Source organism: Ciconia boyciana, chromosome 2 (assembly GCF_034638445.1).
Source record: "Ciconia boyciana chromosome 2, ASM3463844v1, whole genome shotgun sequence".
Classification (NCBI taxonomy): domain Eukaryota; kingdom Metazoa; phylum Chordata; class Aves; order Ciconiiformes; family Ciconiidae; genus Ciconia; species Ciconia boyciana.
The window spans coordinates 23,543,154-23,561,137 of NC_132935.1; the positions used below are offsets into that span (position 1 = coordinate 23,543,154).

Here is a 17,984-nt window from a genome sequence, read left to right on the forward strand (position 1 = left end):
TCAGAACAAATCTACTGCAGCCAAACCCAGCCATTCTCACCAAGTGAACAGGAAAAATAGTAAGAACAACTGTATTCCTACTTCAAGCACTAGCTTAGCACAAGTTTCCCTTTTGGTATGTTTTGACATTTTACGTTATGCTCTCCTCACACCTGCTTCACACAGCTGTCCCTACACAACAGCACGTGGCTGGAGAAGCTGTCAGAGCACCACAGGGCTGAAGCACATCCGGGGATTTGGGTAGTTAACAAAAACCGAAGGGAGAGGCTAAGTGCTGAGTGAGCCTGCAGCAGGGTGGAAAGCTCTTCCTGCTCCCGTGCCACAAGCATGTGAGAGGCTGGGGCTGGAAGGCCACTAACACTGGCACACACCTCGCCTAACAGCTACAGACGGGGACCTAGTTAAAGTTAGTTGTTCAGTCTCCCTGTGCAGTTAATAGGGGAGGTGAAGATGAAGAGGAGTGAGTGCACCTGGCAAACCATTCCACCCACTTTTGGCAATCAGATTTGAACTGCCTCTTTCTCCACAGACTGCAGAGAAAGCCTAGATGACAAGTATCATACCCTGTTATTAACTAATCATTTTAAAAAACACGTAACAAAATATTACCATCATAACAAAATTACCGTAACATGGAGTTTGGGGTGCAAAATATTACCATTGTAACAAAAATTACCATAACACAGAGTTTGGGATGCAAGGCCAACGTGCAGAGGTAAAAAGGGAATTTACATCTAAGTTAAACAACTTTGCGCATTCGACAGCACTTTGCACAGCACAGACCGGCTGTTTGGGTAGCTCTCAGCAGCGCGTCCCAGAACAAACCAACATGATGGAATCACTCAGCTACAGCACACCAGGAAAGCCATGGGTACAGTACCACTGGACTTGCATAAAGAGCCATTTACCAGTAACAATGAAAAACAGATGAAATCATGCAATTTGATAATGCAGAGGCAGTGTTTCTAATCCAAGGTTTGATCTTACTGATTTTTCAATGAGATTTCTTCATTAATTATTTATTTAGTTGGCCTAAATGTGTTCTATATCCTACAATGGATTTCACCTCCAGACCTCCTGATCTATGATGCTTGTGTGGAGACAATTTACTTTTCTATAATACACGTACACAAACACAAAGTAAATTTCTTATATATTCAGTCAGAGTAACTCAGCCTTAATGTAGCTTGCCTTGTACTTTTGTTACATTTACAATTTCATAGAGTTGGAGGAGAAAAATCCAGGGAGAGTTTTACCACTTAATATCTCTAATTATTTGCAGAGGTACTGTCAGCTTTAAATAATTTTTACCTTTCTACATTTCTGGCTTGTTTGCATTATTCTGCAGCAGGCAAAAGCAGCCAGAGGGTACTCACCATATTAAAGCTGACTGTATAATTACTTTGCCTCAGCATAACTGTAAAATAGTTACAAGGTAGCTCCTTGTCTCTCTTCTCCTCCTCATTCCCTACATATGCATGCACCCGAGTCCTTCCCTACCTGTTAACTTCTCCATTCCCCTCTAGTCACCTAATTCTACTACTTTTTCTCACTTGCCCATGTTGCAGAGTAGAGCCTAGAGCAACAGACAGCTTCTGAATAAATTACTTGGGTTTATCTAGCAGCAGAGGCTGACACTGCTCATTTGCACTTTCAGAAGAACATTAAGAATTTCCCAGTTACAAAGTGGCTGCTATTTCTAACTGTTATGAATAGGTCTGAAGGCAGATCTTGGTAATGGAAAACAGATCTTCCTTCAGAATGGCAACTATCCTCTACTTGACACAATATCCCAGAAGACAAAAGATCAGTACCTATTATTCTCAGAGTTTCCAATAAACAACTTTAAAACTGTCTTCTGAAACGCCTCATGATGCTCCCCTATAATCAGAGGACAGACTGACAGGAACACAGCAAGGAGCAGAGATGAGTTTGTTGAAACAAGCATCACTGTTCTTCTAATGGCTCTTGTGGACAGCTCAAATCTCCTTATCTTGTTTACAAGCTCAAATCTCCTTGTTTACAGCTTTATTGAGTTCTTAGATGCTAATTTGAGGTGAAAAACTTACTTCTGTTCCTCCGTCTTTGAAGGTGTCGCTGTACGTACTGTCAGGAGTACTGCGCTGGTCATCTTTGAGATAATTTGTGTGGGGAGCAATGTTGGACACTTCATATGGTTCAAAGATAACCCCTCGGTGCTCCTCATTTTCTCCTCTTGCATAGTGTGGTTGTGGGGTCATAAAAACAGGGGTGAACTCCTCTGCTTTAACCACAGTCACTCCAGTCCCCGTGATGGGCGTCGAGCTCCCGGACACGTTTGTGTTGTATTCCCTTTTGGACGACTCCAAAGGATCTTGGTTCAAGGAAAGGTTAACTGGCACTGTCTTCAGGACTTGCACTCGGTTCTCTCCCCCACTTAAATTAGTCTGAGCTTCCGTGGTATTAAGACAATTTCTGTGAGACAAAACCAAAAAATGTTATGAACTGTCCTGATAGCGTAAATCTCCTCCTTAAATAGCTTAATGTTCTTAGATGGCAGGGAAGGAGATCTTTCAACTCTGATAAGCCATTGCCATAAGAAATAGTATGTTAACAAATACTAGGCAAAAGACATCGTGAGGCAAGCAGAGGTCCAGAGCTCTTTAACAGCTAGGGAAAGATAATACATTTGATTTGACCTATAATCGGTATGACTTGTTACAATAAATTCTGGGTATCCAGGGTTGCTTTTGCCTTGGCTTATAATTTGGATGCAAAATCAATCCACCAGTGCAACAGTCATTAGGCACAGAATAAGCATAAAGAGTAAGGCGAGGTATGGATTACTCAACAGTACATAATTTGCATGTGAAATAGGCAGAATATCAACAGCAAAATTCATAAGCTGATGCATGCTCTTTCAGGCTGCTGACAGGCCACTACCGTTTGTGTAACTCTGGTACCAATGCTCTTCTGAAAGAGCGAGCCCAGGAATCCCATTGTATCAGAGTAGATCAGTAACTATAGCGGCTGCAAGGTAACCTCCAGCAGCATTCCCAGGTCTACCCGCGGTTGCTGTTGAAAGCAATCTGATTGCTGATAGTAGTTGCACTGACATAAAATTGTTAACTTGTAAAGCTTTTAGTAGGTGTAACACACTGCTTTGTTTTCAACCCAGGAGATATGTTCTGACATTACAGTTCATCTCTCTTGGCTTTCCACCGAAGGCCAGTTTTGTCAATCACACTCAACTTAGGAATTTCTCTGGCGTTTGCAGAAGAAAAACAGTCCCTCAAAAAAAAGTTTCATATTTTGTTTTGAAACAGTAAATTTATACTACTACCTGTTTAAACTTTCATGTTACACGGCTCGTGGAGACCATCTAAGGCTGTCCCAAACTAGCTACATTGAAATAAACCTTGTGTAGCTTCTCTCCACTATAATTTTACATGAAGATACCTTCCTATATGTAAAAACTTAGTTCTTTCTACATAAATGTACACTCTCTCTTGTCCACAACTCTTAATAAAGGCAGGAGTCAGCTTCCTCTCCCTCTTCAAGTCACTTGTAGCCTACAGAGGAGGGCTGAAATCTAAGAGGAATGAGAAAAACGTTTTGAGCTAATGATTTTAAGAGAGTTACTTTATTTGTTTCTGGGCAGATCCTAAATTATGTTAAATAAAACTGTATAAATCAGGTTACTGAGGCCAAACTACTCACTTTTTGCTCCAGAAGAAGAAAACTGAAAGAAAAGCAGCCAGTAGCCAACTGTCAGTATAATCTGATTTTACTAATCTCAGCAGCAGCAAAACAACAAAACGAAACACAAACAAATCATGAAACTTTCTGCTACTTTGCAAACTGCGTGTTTAATAATACTGTTCAATTTTCCCAATAAATTAAAAGTAAAAAGGAGTAAAGTTTGCTTCCCGAAACAGTCTTCATTCTTTTACCTTTTGGAAGAAAACCATAAACCCTCAGGCTATCATAGTTCCTTCAGTTCACAACTGATCAACACTGTTAGTAGCTGGGTGTATGATTTGGAATAATACCGTACCTTTTATCTTGGTCTTCTTGATTATCACTCACTTTGTTAACAGACAACAGCCTTTTATCTCTGGGAACCTGAGAACAACACCAGGCATGGGGTCAGGCAAATGCAACTGTCAGGTATTTGCAGCTTCAGACTGCTCTACTGCAACAACTAGAAAAATGTAACCGTATCAGTGTTGTCTAGTTCACAGATGCCAGGAGCTGTTTTTCTTTGGGAGACTGATTGTGAACAGAAAGATAATTTCCAAAGGGAAAAAATGTAGGGATTGTTTTCTTTTCTAGTTCTTGGGCACACAAATCTGGAGCAAAGCACTCTTCTATATGTCCTTATCTTTGGAATATCAAGCTAGGTCAAGCTATCTCAAAATCAAAGCTTATATTCCCAAACACACACACACTTTTCACTGAATAATAAAAGATGAGAAGGAAGACATGATGCTTTGATGAGCACTGCATGGAGACCCTTTTAGCTCAGAGGAAAAAGGAGTTTCAATTAAACCACAAGCACCAGCTAAGTCCTCCTGTTACAGAGCATTCTGGAGGATGCAGGACTCATACCCTGGGGAATTTTGTGGATCCTTCCCTTTCCTACTATGGGGACAGGTTGGGGCATGCTGGCATGTCATCAGAGAACACTGACTTCTGCTTTGCTGAGTCCATCGACAGCCATGAGAAGTAAAAATCCAGCCAAATCTGGCCCCTCAATAGACTCAAAAATTGACACCGAAAGTGACTTAAGAGACTTGTCTTCCCACATACCGGCTTCCTGACACCAGCATAGATATGAAATCACCAAGGGCAAAGTTGCTGCCATGACCATATTTTTGTTTTCTTGCTGAACCAGCAATTTGGAAGCTAAAACTTCTACTCTATCTTTTACAAAAGAAGGTATATCCACTCTGTCACAGCAGTTAACTCAGGATTAAAGAGCAAGAATAGACCTAAGAATGGGCTAAAGCTGTGCATTTTATCTTTAAATACTTTAAAGAAGTATCGGGAAAATATCTGAATTTAGAGGAAAAACAGTACTACAGTGCACTACAGTAGCCAAGGTTAACATCAGCTATATCTGCAAGACAGCAGCAGAGTCAGAGAGCGCTAGCCAGAGCCTTTCCTGCTCTTAGGGACATCCTCTCTCCCTATTAAGAGTCCTGTTGGTTAAAAAACCTCTTTCATAAATTTCAGAAGTGGGATCCAAGCCACAGTTTGCACAAGTTGATTCCCCTGTTAAGATCATATATTTATCCCTGAAGGAGGGTTTATGTTTAGGTAAATATCACTACAAGAAAAAGGAGAAGGAAAAAAAAAACCAAACCAGTTAAGTTCAAATAATTCCTATTGACTGAAAAAAGTACTTAAAATAAAATTACCCAGCATGTCAGAACAAATGAGCCAAATGATAAATAAGGGCAATTTGAGAGAGTCTTGTGCACTGGAAGACCTCCTCTACACTTCCACATTACAGCACAGAGGTTTAAGTTAGGTTTTAAGTTCCTGTTTGAGAGCATCAAGAGTTATCCTTTTCTCCCAGTTTAAGACAGAGTTATGACTGAATGCTGGAAATGGCTTTGAGATTAACACAGCTTATTCCACCTGAACCCCAAGTCTTTTGCAACTGCCTGGAACAAGGAACAGCCATGTCTCAGAACATAGTTTTAAGAAGGAAAAGGGCAGTTCTCTGCTTTTATTTTAAAAATCCAGCAGATTAATGAACTGCTACATACAAAGGTGCTAAGACAGAAGCCAACACTCCAGACGCTCATATACATCCTGAATTTTACAAATCCGCATTAACTTCACAGACTCTGGCGCTGTGGTAACTCTGTCAAGCAGAGAAAAGGACCTTTCTTCTTTCTCATTGGGAAAAGCTTTTCTCTACTGACAACAACACACAAAAGCAAGGAATATCTCTTGAAATATAATCAGTAAAGAAATTAAAACAATATTTACCCATAAGGTTAGTATATGGCAACTTGCCTACAACCCCTTCTCCTGAACACTCATTTAATGATCGTAGTAGAGACTAAAAGGAGCAGCCCATTCTCTAAAAGCATTTATACTAATAAATACTAAAAGCAAAGGTTTTTAATTTTACATTTCCATTTCTGCTACTTCTTTTTTAATTATATGGGGAGCTGGCATTGTTCTGCTGGCCTTCACAGAAGCCAGTGCAGGCATAGGTGGCATTCAGGAGTACTGAGATAGTTTAAGTGAAATGAATGATTTCATACTTCAGTGCTTGGTAGGCAACGCTGGTTCCATTTGCAGAGTACAAAGGGGTCAGCCTGGGTTTCAGGGTGAAATTTCTGCATTACATAGAGATGCACCCTGTAGGACTCTCTTCTGATTTCAGCAGAAATCTCAAACATAGTTCTACTTAAACACTATGAAATATACAAAAAAGAAAGGTGGTATCAAAATGGTAGGTAAAGCCCTGGGCTTAGAACCTGATGTAAACTGAAACTGTGTGTCAGTGCTTCCCCTGTAAATTGACTCAGATCTCTGTCTCTGTGTCCAGCTCCATTTCCATCCTCCACCACTCTATTTAGACTGCAAACTTCCAGTGCAAGGGCTAGACCTCACTGTATGTTTGTATACAGCCTACTGCAATCATTATACAAATAAAAATAACATGGGAAACTGTCAGATGAGAGATACTCCAGTTAAAGAGCAAACTAAAACATGTGTGGAATGAAACAGAAAAGCAGACAAACATACAGATGGACAAGGCCTCCTCTTTTCCACTTTTTAAAGAATACTGCAAGTATCAGAGCACAAATAAAAAGGCGGCTTATTCATCCAGTGCTCTTGCAAGGGAAGAGGAAGAACGCTATGCTCAAAAAGAAATCATGGTTACAAATTTAATATGGGAATACTGATTTTGTTTTTTTCTCTCCAGAACTAAACGCATCAAAACAGCCTCAGATAGGCTCCCCCAAAAACGGGACGGATGCTTGATGCAAGTATCAGAGAGAAAAGTTGCAGTGACTTCTGTCTTTAAAAACTGGCTCTTTTGATGCCTCTTAGAGCGGTCCCCTGCTAGCGCAGCAGGGAGGAATAACGATGGAGTTACCTACTTTATAATAGTCATACAATAGGCCAAGAGCAGCAGCACTGTCCTCATCACCATTTATGCTCATCATAGCCTTGGTAGCTGCTGTTAGGGGATTCTCCAAATACGACTTCCAGGCTTCATCTTCGCTGGTGTAGGCTCGTCTGGTGTTGAATGAAGTGTCATTTGGCACTAAGGCCACAAGTCGCTTGTTACTGCATAGACAGGAAGAATAAAATGGTGATCCAGAAGAGATTACTTTATTCACAAGGCATGTTAAAGAACATCATATAGCTCAATGAAAGTGATATGATTACATCAAGCAAGCATCTCTGTATTAAACCTGGTGACATAAATATTTATCAGTATTAGGTATCTTCAGTACTTAACCAAAAAAAATTAAATGTGTGCAGATTTTGTGATAATAATTCAAATATCTTTTTACTAATATACAGATAGAGCTATCAAAATATTTTAAAACTATTTGGAAAAAAAGGAAGTAACAATATAGGAACATTTTGCCCCAGTATTTTTGCGAGATGTACATTTGATTAGGGAAAAATACATTTAACTGAAATCAGTTATAAGAAGAAGACATGAATGAAAAAAAAGAAAAAGTATCTAATACTAATCTAGTGTTCAACTAAACCAAGCATAGTTCAGTATTTAATAACAGTACTTAATAAGGGTACACCTTATAATTGAGCTATTCTCTGTTTTTGGAATGCAATTTGTCCGTAATTTCAGAGAAGTTTTCTGTAACAGGACATGAGCAATGGGTCCAGTGGATGGAGCAGAAGTAGTCAACATATTTGGTCTCAGTTCCCACTTTATGACTCACCACATTTAGTTACAGACCCATGGCAATACACACAAGACCATTAGTAAGTGGGATTTGCAGCAGAGCAGTTTCTTCCAGCCTGAAAGTGGTACAAACTGACCAGTGCCCGTGTATATCACAGGAGAGGCTGCTGCACCACAGCTATGGCTGAAATGTCCAGTATAATGGAAACGTAAATGAAGATAATAGTACCTGCTTTTGTAAAATGTTCAGTAAACTCATGGATAAAAGAGCTAGAGAAAAAAAAACCCAGCAGCATTCCTATTACACAAGATAGTAGGCAAAGAAATTAGGCAGGGAAATAGCGGAGCGAGGGGCGTGCTGCTTAGTGCACTTCGCAAGACCACGGTCAAGAATTGTGGCTCAAGTTATAAGGATCACAATGAAACTTTTAACACATTACACCTTACAAATTTGAAAGCTGCAAAGATGGTGGAATAACTGAATATACTGACTTAAGTGGAGAAACCAGCAGTTATTCCTGGTGACCTTCATACAATATGTCTTGCTATCTTCTACATAAAAACTGTTCATTATTCAGTCTCCTCTTTTTGCTCTCCCCTACCTGCAGCTGTGCCAGTTCCACAGACCTAACCAGCCAACTGCTGCTGTTGCACAGAGAGTGGCATTCAAACACTGTGCAACCAAGCCTTCTATTTGATTTCAGAAATAGGATTTGATAAAAGCACAACTGAGCCCAGGCGGTAAACGCTCTCGGACGCCGGGAGCGCGTCTTGCCTGCAGCCCCCAAGCCGCAGTGACCGGCTGGCTGGGGCTTTGCCCAGGCCTCCGCCGCTGCCTGAGCACAACCTGTGAAGTGTGTGCTCCAGTGTTTAAGGAAGAGGAGGGGGATGGTGGAGATTATCATCTCCATGGTACAGAGCACTGTTTACAAGCTTCTTTATTTAATGAAAAACAAAATAATCCATCTGGTACACAGAGCGCAGTTTTATGAGCTCTGTGGGGGAAGAGAGCATTTCGTAGCTTTGTATCACAACATACAGCCAACAATTACAGTTCAGATTACATTTTCCTTTCATCTAAAATATCTGGATTTTTAGAAGCCTCCTTTCTTTTCCAAAGGCCTTTCTTTCTGCCTGGCCTTTTGCTGTCTAAAGATTTTTGTTCTTCTTGTTACCACATACACATTTGTGTTGTTACAGGTTTGCTTCAGCAAGCAAAGCTGAAGCATAAATTAGGAGCCCAAGGAAGGACAGAGAGAACTGCTAGGTCTGCTTGTCTTTTCAATACCTTATTGTTAGCGACTCAAATCAGATTTGCAACAGCCCCGCTGTTTGTGCCAGAGGTAGCTGAGGGCTTGTTCCCACTCTGGAGTAGCCAATTCTCCCTGGCTCAGAGGCAATTATTCCAGGCAAGGATTCTCCTTTTCTCAACAAAGATCCCCTTCAGCTAAACCCGGGCGGTTTCACCACATGGGCAGCTGCCCATTGCAACGCACAAAATACCGCTCGCTCTCCTTCCTGTAGCAATCTTCCCTTACAATCAATAACTGCCTTTTGTTACTCAGAGCGCTCATAGCCATATGATAGTAATAACTGATTTATGAGCACTACAGGCAGACTGTGAGATGCCCTTTAAAAACACACCTTTTAAGAGTTGGGCTGTGCTTGTCTGCAGAAATGCTGGAAGGGAGGAGTCAATCTCTGCTGCTCTAACCTAGTCAAGACAATCTTAAAGCAATGAAGAGCGCTGTCCCTCAGAGGTGTTGTATACAATTGCATTGGGGAGAAGCTAAAGTAAAGGGGATAAATGCTCTAGGAACAGCCACTCAGTAAGTAAACAGCTGGGATGGCTGGAAGGGCAGAGGTGCATAGGCCTAGAGCCTCCCTAACATCTCCCCAGAGCATGTTTTCTCTAAAACCCAGGTTTTCACGTTTAAAAACTAAATATCCATCTCTTCTGGCTCGAGAGATGGTCTGCAGCATAATCAACTGACACACTCGTGTTTACTCTGCAAACAGACTGAAACAATCGCACTAAGAAAAATAAAAAACTTCCTCATCACCCCCATCCCTGTAATCAGCTCTGTGGGAGGTTAATGGTCAGACCTAATTATCATGATTTAACATAGTCATTTCAAAGATTATATCCAAAGCAGTCAGCCAAAACAACTGCGCTCCCTTTAAGAAAACTTCTCTGTTAATTAAGGTCGTTTGGATGGGAGGGAGGGTTTCTCTTAAGAAATGAGACTTGCATGTGCACACACGTTCCCTTTCCTTTTCCACAACTGCTGAACCTCCTGGACAATTTCAGCCAAATGTGACAGAGGGGTAGCAAAGTCCCCTGTAACCAGAGGAGATAAATACTTTATATTCTAATATATGCCAGGACAACCCAACCTCCTGAGCAAGGCTCTGCACAGGTAAGCTCCCCTGGTCCCATCAGGCACCCTTCCATGCTGGGGCACCCCCAGCTGTTCCAGCTGTGTAACTAATGATAGCAGGCAGCTGCTTGGAGTACAGTGACTCTGGTGGCACCTGGACCATGGGGAAGACAAAGGGAAATGTAAGAGCATTCCCACTGGAGAGAGCTGCTTTGAATGCTCCACCTGTGAGAAAAGCCGCAGTTGGAGCCTGCAATTAGCAACACATCTACGAATCTTATCAAAAGCTGCAAATCCATCAGTGACCACATTCACGGAGAACCAGTCACTTAAGGAAGGAAGATGGGCCAAGATTGCAAGCGGAAGACTCCCGATTCAACCTGGCCAGCAATATCAGCAAATATCCGCTGTAGCCCCAGGCACATCTTCTAAAACAGCCTGCCAAGGAGCAGAGAACAAGCCCAACCCTGACCTTGCCCATTCCTCACTCCAGCTAGCCCACCGCCCCTCTATGTGGTAGCCAGGGTGTGCGCTAACCAGAACACGGCTGGGAGAGACCTGCCTGTAGAAGCTGAAAGCACTCCATCATTCTACCATGGAGATACAGCTTAACAATTGAGGATACTTTGTGCCTAAAAAAGTACTGGTTTCCTTTCAAGCTATCAGTTGAGCTTCTAATGAATGCAAAATGTTTCAGTTGGTTTATGTTCAACAGTAGCAGGTAGTTACGTACCTTAATATATAGGTGTGTGAGGACGAAAGGTATTTTCTGACAAATGGTCTAGCTTAAGAGCTAGACTGCCCTGACACTTGAGTGTCATGTCAAGACTCAACTTCAGATGGCCTTTATTTTGCAAAATCTTCCCCCCCCCCCCCCCGACTGTTTAGTACAGATTTTCTTGTTTGTACCATCTTACATGTTTTATGTGCTTTCCTCGTAAGAAAAGATACACATAAGTCTTCCAGATTTATACCAGTTATGGCGATTTCTGCATCTGGTAAACTAATATTTTTGAACTTATTTAAAATTAAGATTATGGAATTTTATAAAACCCTATACAAGTGTAGTGTATAGAGAGGTCCAAAACTGTGCTCACTTCGTTTAATTTCAGTTACTGCAGTACAACAACATAAGGTGGAGATGTACATTGTACTTAATATCAATAAGTTAGCTGAATGGAAAGGGCTGGCCTTTCAAGCTCTTCTTCAGATTAGAGATAATGAACTTTCAACAGCCAGCACTTGGGGCTATAAAATCCTACTACAGACAAATTCACACCTAACCTGATGCAATTTGTGAATTAGCTTACACAGAATCAGAAATGCCCATTAACACATTCATGAACAATGGTGAAAGGCCACAGCTTTGTGATCAGAGCTTGCTTTTTATTCAGAAACAAGATGTCCTGCCTGCCAGTCTCTCTTAGCCAATTTTGATGCTCAAGAGCTTTCTGTTGAATTTGCAAAGTTCACACAGTCCTGAACCTCTTTGCTACATTTGCCATTGAACATGAAGCAGACCGATGCAGCCATGCTGCATCAAGTACAGCTGCATCCTACTCTTCTCCATCACATGCTCAGCATTACATCCTGATTCGGTTGGTGCTCCGGGGGAAAGAAAGTCTCATCCTGCCTGCCCCCCAACTTTTGTCCTGCCCAGGAAATTCAGCCCTGAAACACAAAGCAGACTGTTAAAAGTGCCAAGGTGGGCACCCAGCCCAAGTATTTCCTGAGGTTTTTTTAATTGCTTTTTTGGACATTACATTTGTTCTTTCAACAAACTTAAAAAAAACCAAATAAATTGTAAGAATCGAGGTGCTCCATGCATATCCCTGCAGACTTCTTTGCCCACTGATAATGCATTAGAGCTTCCCCCTCCCTGCAAAGGCTAGGTGCCAGATAGGAATACAGCAAGTAATGCGTGTGAGGCAGCAGGAGAATGGGAGGAATCCCTGTTCCCAGGTTTCAGCTCAGCCCTGAGCCTGCCTGTTCTTACGCCTGTGAGACAGGAGCACCGAGCACATCTGCGCAGCTCCCTCTGCAAACTGCAAACTCCCTTCAGGAGAGGAGATAGGAGACTTTAGTCCATACAGCTGTTATAAAGCACACAGAAATTTTAGCACCAAATGACTGGAAAAGGCAAGACAGACTCATGTCATCCTGGCTCCCAGCCCAGCACGTCAAGGCCATAGGAAATTTATCATAAGCTCCTTTTTTGTTGGATGGTAAGAAAGTGCACAGGGCAACTGTCTGCAATGGGGAAACCCTGGGAGAAATACCCTAAAACAAGATGCTAGCCAAAGGAACTACTTTTTATGTTGCATGTAGACATGCACCACACACCATGCTGCATCCCAGGTTTCTGATCCCTTAATTGTCCAGATCAGAGAGCTGGCTGAAGTATGCTGTGACTCAGTGTGCTATGGGAAGAACACCTGCCTGCTTAGTCTTTCCTCCGGTGCAAAGTAAGAAATGGGGAACTTCAAGAATGCCTGCATTTGACAAAATGTATAGGAGCACACTCCAGCCACATTCAAGAGCTACAAAAAGACCTGAAGCTCCCACTTTAGTTTTGGCATAGCTAAGAAGGGCAGAGTGTGATAATTTACAAGCATTTCAGTAGCTCTAAAACCCTTTCTAAATTTAGTTTACACTTAACACAAGTCTCAGTTCAGCTATAAGGCTACCATAAAACAGATTTATAACAAATGTGCATACAATTTGCCTTAGAACTAATGTACATACGTATGAATTCACAGGCACAAACTGAACTACTATGACCATTTAAAAGGCAGTTAAGGACAGATCCCACAGAAGCTCGATAAGTTAACAAACTTTAGATTCCAGATCATAAATGTTTGTCTGTGTCATTATACAAAGAAGTATAAATCAAAGCTAGCCCTAGTGCTTGAAACCATTTGTTTTAAAGATTCTAAGGTTAGCCCAAATTTACTACCCTCAGCATACTGCTTTGCCTAGACATCAAATAATAATAAATAAAAAAAAAACCCAAAGAAAAACGCATGGGTGACTCACTGCAAGTTTTGATTTATTTAGTTAAAAAAAAAAGTTTAGACTGTTCAGGATTTATTGCCAAAAGTATAATTAAAAAGTCAGCAACACTGTTGTTTCAATTAGATAATAGTGTTCCGTTAAAACTACAAAGGAGCATAAATGTTTAACGAACAGGAAAATTATGGCCCATGTGTCTTGGTATTTTGTCTTTCACAGCCGACAATCAAATCATTCCCAGAAGCATGAACAGGTCTCCAAAATGCACTTAGCCCAATCCAGTGAGCATATAAATATACAAATGACTTGAGCGTGAAGGAAAATCAAAGCATTTAGACCACCAGGAAACCAGAAGATAAGACGCCCTCTGGCCCAGCCAGCAGTCCATACCAAGGAAAAAACTCCCATTAAAGTGGCTGAGTAATTTTGCCTACTAATGAAGGCAGGTTTGGGACTCTTGCAATTTTGGGACAATTATTCTTTTTGAGCACAAGACAAATCTGAACAGGATTGAACATGTTAAATGATTAAAAGAAATTATTTTACCTTTACAAAACACTCTGAGAGGAAATAAAATAATATATTGAGAGCAGAAACAGCGAATGGCAAAACAGACTAGTTCAACAATTAGATGCCTGCTAGAAGGTTTATTTGTTTTTACTCAGAACCAAAATAACTTGAGCATGTAATAGTGATTAAAAAGATTAAAACAAATAGGTGATTCATTAACATTGACAAAAAATTATTAAGTATGTCAAAGTGGAGGTACGAAAAAGAAATCTGACACAAGGATTAAATACGTACAGTAAATGACTACTGAGGACTAGTTCAAGTAGGCAATTACTCACCCTGAGACAGACTTTTTATACCTATTATTTCAGAGACTTTTTTTGCTTCGCTTTTAATTAAATATTATTTCTACCAGACAATCTTTTTTTATTAGTGTACTAAGTAGCCTGTTGCCTTTTGTTTTTTAAACCAAGCAGAAAACAGTCACAAAAAAAGGCAGGTTTCAGCATATTTGTAAAAAAAACACTGACATCTCAAAAAATGAGGATACTCTGGAGCTCACATTACTGCAGTAGCTAACAGAGTTGATCAGAATTAGCAATTACTTAGCAGCTTCGGATCAGGCCTTGCTCTGTTTTGCTAAGTGTACTTCCCGCATGCATAGCACCCAAGGTTGTTCTAGCTGACTTGAAGCAGCCAGCAGTAGGCTTTAAAATTAAAAACAGGTCATGACAAGGCTTCCCAGACCTGCTGCAGTTTAACCTGACCCTTGACCCTGTGGCCCTCGTTCATTCATTGCTTCCACGGAGTTAATGGAAATGGAATAGTCACTGCACTGATAGCACTGATTGCTGGTTTTTCAGAATATGAAATCTTCTACACAGTCAGAAGGAAAACATGAATTCAACAACTGAGAAATCCTGGGAGTCAAGATTTCCCGCAAGTATTTAAAAAAAGCACACAAAAACAAAAATATACTTTACAGAACAACTACAATACAGAATTATGGAAGATGCCATTATCTCCCACTACTAGGAAAATTAACAAATCTACAGATATACATAATCTTCGAGGCTGGAGACATATTCTCAAGCTACAGGTATGTTGCAATATTTGACTTCACAGTTCACATGCACTTAATATGGTTTCCTTGGTTAAATATTTCATAAGCAACAGTTCTCTTCTTTATGAAGTTAGTACTATTGAAAAAGAATAAAACAATGAGTGTCCTGGTATACTAGGATGTCTGAACTAATTACTTATCTTCTTTTAATTAGCTACTACTCTCATAATCACTGATTAAAAAGCTAATGAAGATTCATTCCAGGATGAATTCCTAGATCAGCATTTGAAAGTGCTATTGTGTGTGTGTGTGTGTGCGTGTGTACAAAAAAGGGCAGCTTAATTGGCTGCTCCATGATCATGGGAAAAAAAAATATTTAAGGTAACCATCAATGGTCTGCACTGGATTAATATTTGTGAAAATATTTGACAACCAATGTCAACCGGTGTAATATCATTTCCCCTTCAGATGTCCCTGCCAGAACGAGAATGATGATGTCCCTGCTGACCCTTCCACAGTGAAGAGGTTATGTGATCATTACAATCAAGTAAGTGACCTGGGAAAATCCCCTCCCTCCTGTTCTGCTTTGATCTTCAGTCTGGTCTCAGACTTCAGCACCACAGAGACAGCAGTGTTACAGCGAGATGTAACCATTTGATACCCTTACTCCTCTCAGTTAAGCTTATGGCTGCAAGTTCTATGAGGTTCTGCACACCGACTTTCCACCTTCCTTGCACAGAGATAGTTTTCTGGGGAACATCCACGACAGCATGTCTGACATTTAAAAAGTGCAAGCACTAAACACCTCTAAATCCTGTTTCTCCATTCATTCCCAGATGAGTAACACTTTGGAAAATTCATCTCAATGGATGCCCTATCCAGACATTCAGCAGTGGAAAAAAAAAAATAATTGAGTAGTCTGTGACCTAATTGCCACTCAACATCTGCTGATGGGAAACATGTTTGGCCCTCAAAGAAAAAATTAAGAACAATTCACGGAATCACACTGCAATCCATAAATGCCCTTTGTTGTTATAGTACTAGATGCTTAAGTTAAATATTATGAAGGCAGCAGCTACATTTACACACTGAGGAAGAAACAGGAAACCAGGGCAAAATTACTCTGTGAAGAGTCCAAGATCAACTTCTGCCACAGACACTACACCAAGTAGCAAGCTGGATGTGAACATGCCTCCACTGACACACAGGAGCAGGTCTGAACCCATTCCCACCTCCAGGCTCGCTCTCCCCTTGGTTATTTACCCACAAGCACATGCTCAGCTGCAAACCCAGGCTGCCCCAAGTCCTCCTTAAATGTGGTCAGTCTGAGCATGCCCCAACCCTGTCTACCTGGTGTCCTGAGTAGCTCTTGCACATACTGAGGGTGTTGGGAGCCTGACCAGCCTGACTGACGGGCAGTCATGCGGCTGGCCGGCTAGCAAGAGAGCCACAGCGACCAGCACGCACAGGCCTGCTACCAAGCCTGCTCTCCATGCAACTGCAGTCCCAGCCTAGGTGGGACTCACGACTTTACACAACACCAGGAGGGGTGGGGTCACAACTGTGGCATTTACCAGGCAGATCCCAAGTGGTTGTACAATTGCTGCTCCTCATTCACAGGAGTACTGCCAATCTCTAAAACCCTGTTAGGTCTCACAAGCATTGAGGTCACTGATTAGCTTCACTAATGCACTAGAGCCATTAACCTGGGGTTCTGTGGTGATAATTTTTTTCTGTATACTACAGTAACAACAACTTTTCAGCCTATAAATGCAGAAGTGAACCCTGGAATCATCTTTACATCCTGCAAAAGGGATGCTCCCTCCTCCCCACCCTATGCCCCCCAGCCTCCGTTCAATCCCCAGGGTCCTCTCGCGATGGCTCTGGGAATTGGATGGTAACAGAACAGCTGCACGGACCTCCAAAACGTTCATAGAGAGGCAGGGACACACATTTCCCTCTGCAGAGGTTCTACTTTGAGCGGTTCTGTCTTTAACACCTGCCATTTGCTTGCACCCCCTCTGCATACGAAGAACCCAGACCAATGAAAAATGGATGTCAAAAATAACCTCCAAGAGGAGATCAAGCTACTCTCAACCCAACACTCCCCTGAGCCAGTTCTCTAGCTGCACAAACAGTTCTACTGACACAGCTGAGGGGGTGGAATGGAGGCAGGAACAAGTGGCCACAGCCTGCTTAAGTCGGTACTACCCCTGAAAAATGCATGTGAAATCATGCCTTATCTCTTCTGACCCATAGGAGTTTGTGGAAGCAAGCAGGCAAGACCCAGCTTAGGCAGAAAGACTAAAGGGAAAGACAGGGAGATATGCACACTATCTTAAGGTTAATCTCCCCTTCCAAGCTCCTCATTTAGCATTAGAATCAAACGACTTGTTCTTTAGCATTTTCACCTGACTGTCCACCTTCCTCCCTTAAAGCTGACGGTGCAGGTAGCACTACAGCACCCCTGTCCCTGCTCCTCCCTCCAAAGAGGGCACTGGAGGCAGCCCTGTGGATGTTGTGCAGCGGGATGTACCACCTCTCCAGAAAACCCGCCAAATCCCATTGAAGGATGAGAGAGGAATGTATTTTTTCACGCTTTCTATATCCCCTCAGCTGCTTAGTCCTCTACATCAGCACTTCACTAGCACAAACCCCACAAAAACAGGTCCAATGACACTGACAAATTAACTGACCTCGAAATAATGAGCTTCCCTCTCCAGTCTTGCCTGTAGGGAAGATCTGTTTTTAAGTAAAAGAAAGGCCATGTGGAGGAGAATAATGTTGTACTCTCTGGATTAGGTTTTAATTGGATATAATTAGAGCCTAAAAAAAAAACCCCAATAAACAACAAAAAAAACAAACCCCTTCCCATGCAAACTCCCCCCACCAGTCTAATATCTCATTCCACCTGGTCATCTTTTCTGAAAGCAAATGTATTTGTCTTCTCATGTTACACTTGTGTATAGAGAGCCCAGGGGATTTCTTTACTTTTTACTTCCTTTTCAAACTCTTACCTACCGCCTATGAATTTTCTAAACACCTTAACCAGAAACAGATCACAGGCATACCTGCAACGGGGGAAGTGCTGTTACTTGAGGGTACGTGCTCTGCAGTGCTCTTACGTTCC

The 17,984-nt window shown here is 41.6% G+C and overlaps 1 protein-coding gene across 1 annotated transcript in view; it reads right to left on the reverse strand.

Annotated features, from left to right (window-relative positions):
- The window catches only part of GRHL2 (grainyhead like transcription factor 2), a 65,607-nt gene that overhangs the window by 46,579 nt on the left and 1,044 nt on the right, over nucleotides 1–17,984 (reverse strand). The window contains exons 2-4 of the mRNA XM_072851147.1: nucleotides 7,110–7,342; nucleotides 4,037–4,104; nucleotides 2,070–2,454 (exon numbers count right to left, since the gene is read on the reverse strand). Of these exons, the coding sequence (XP_072707248.1) occupies nucleotides 2,070–2,454; nucleotides 4,037–4,104; nucleotides 7,110–7,342 (686 nt within the window). The remainder of the gene's footprint in view (nucleotides 1–2,069; nucleotides 2,455–4,036; nucleotides 4,105–7,109; nucleotides 7,343–17,984) is intronic.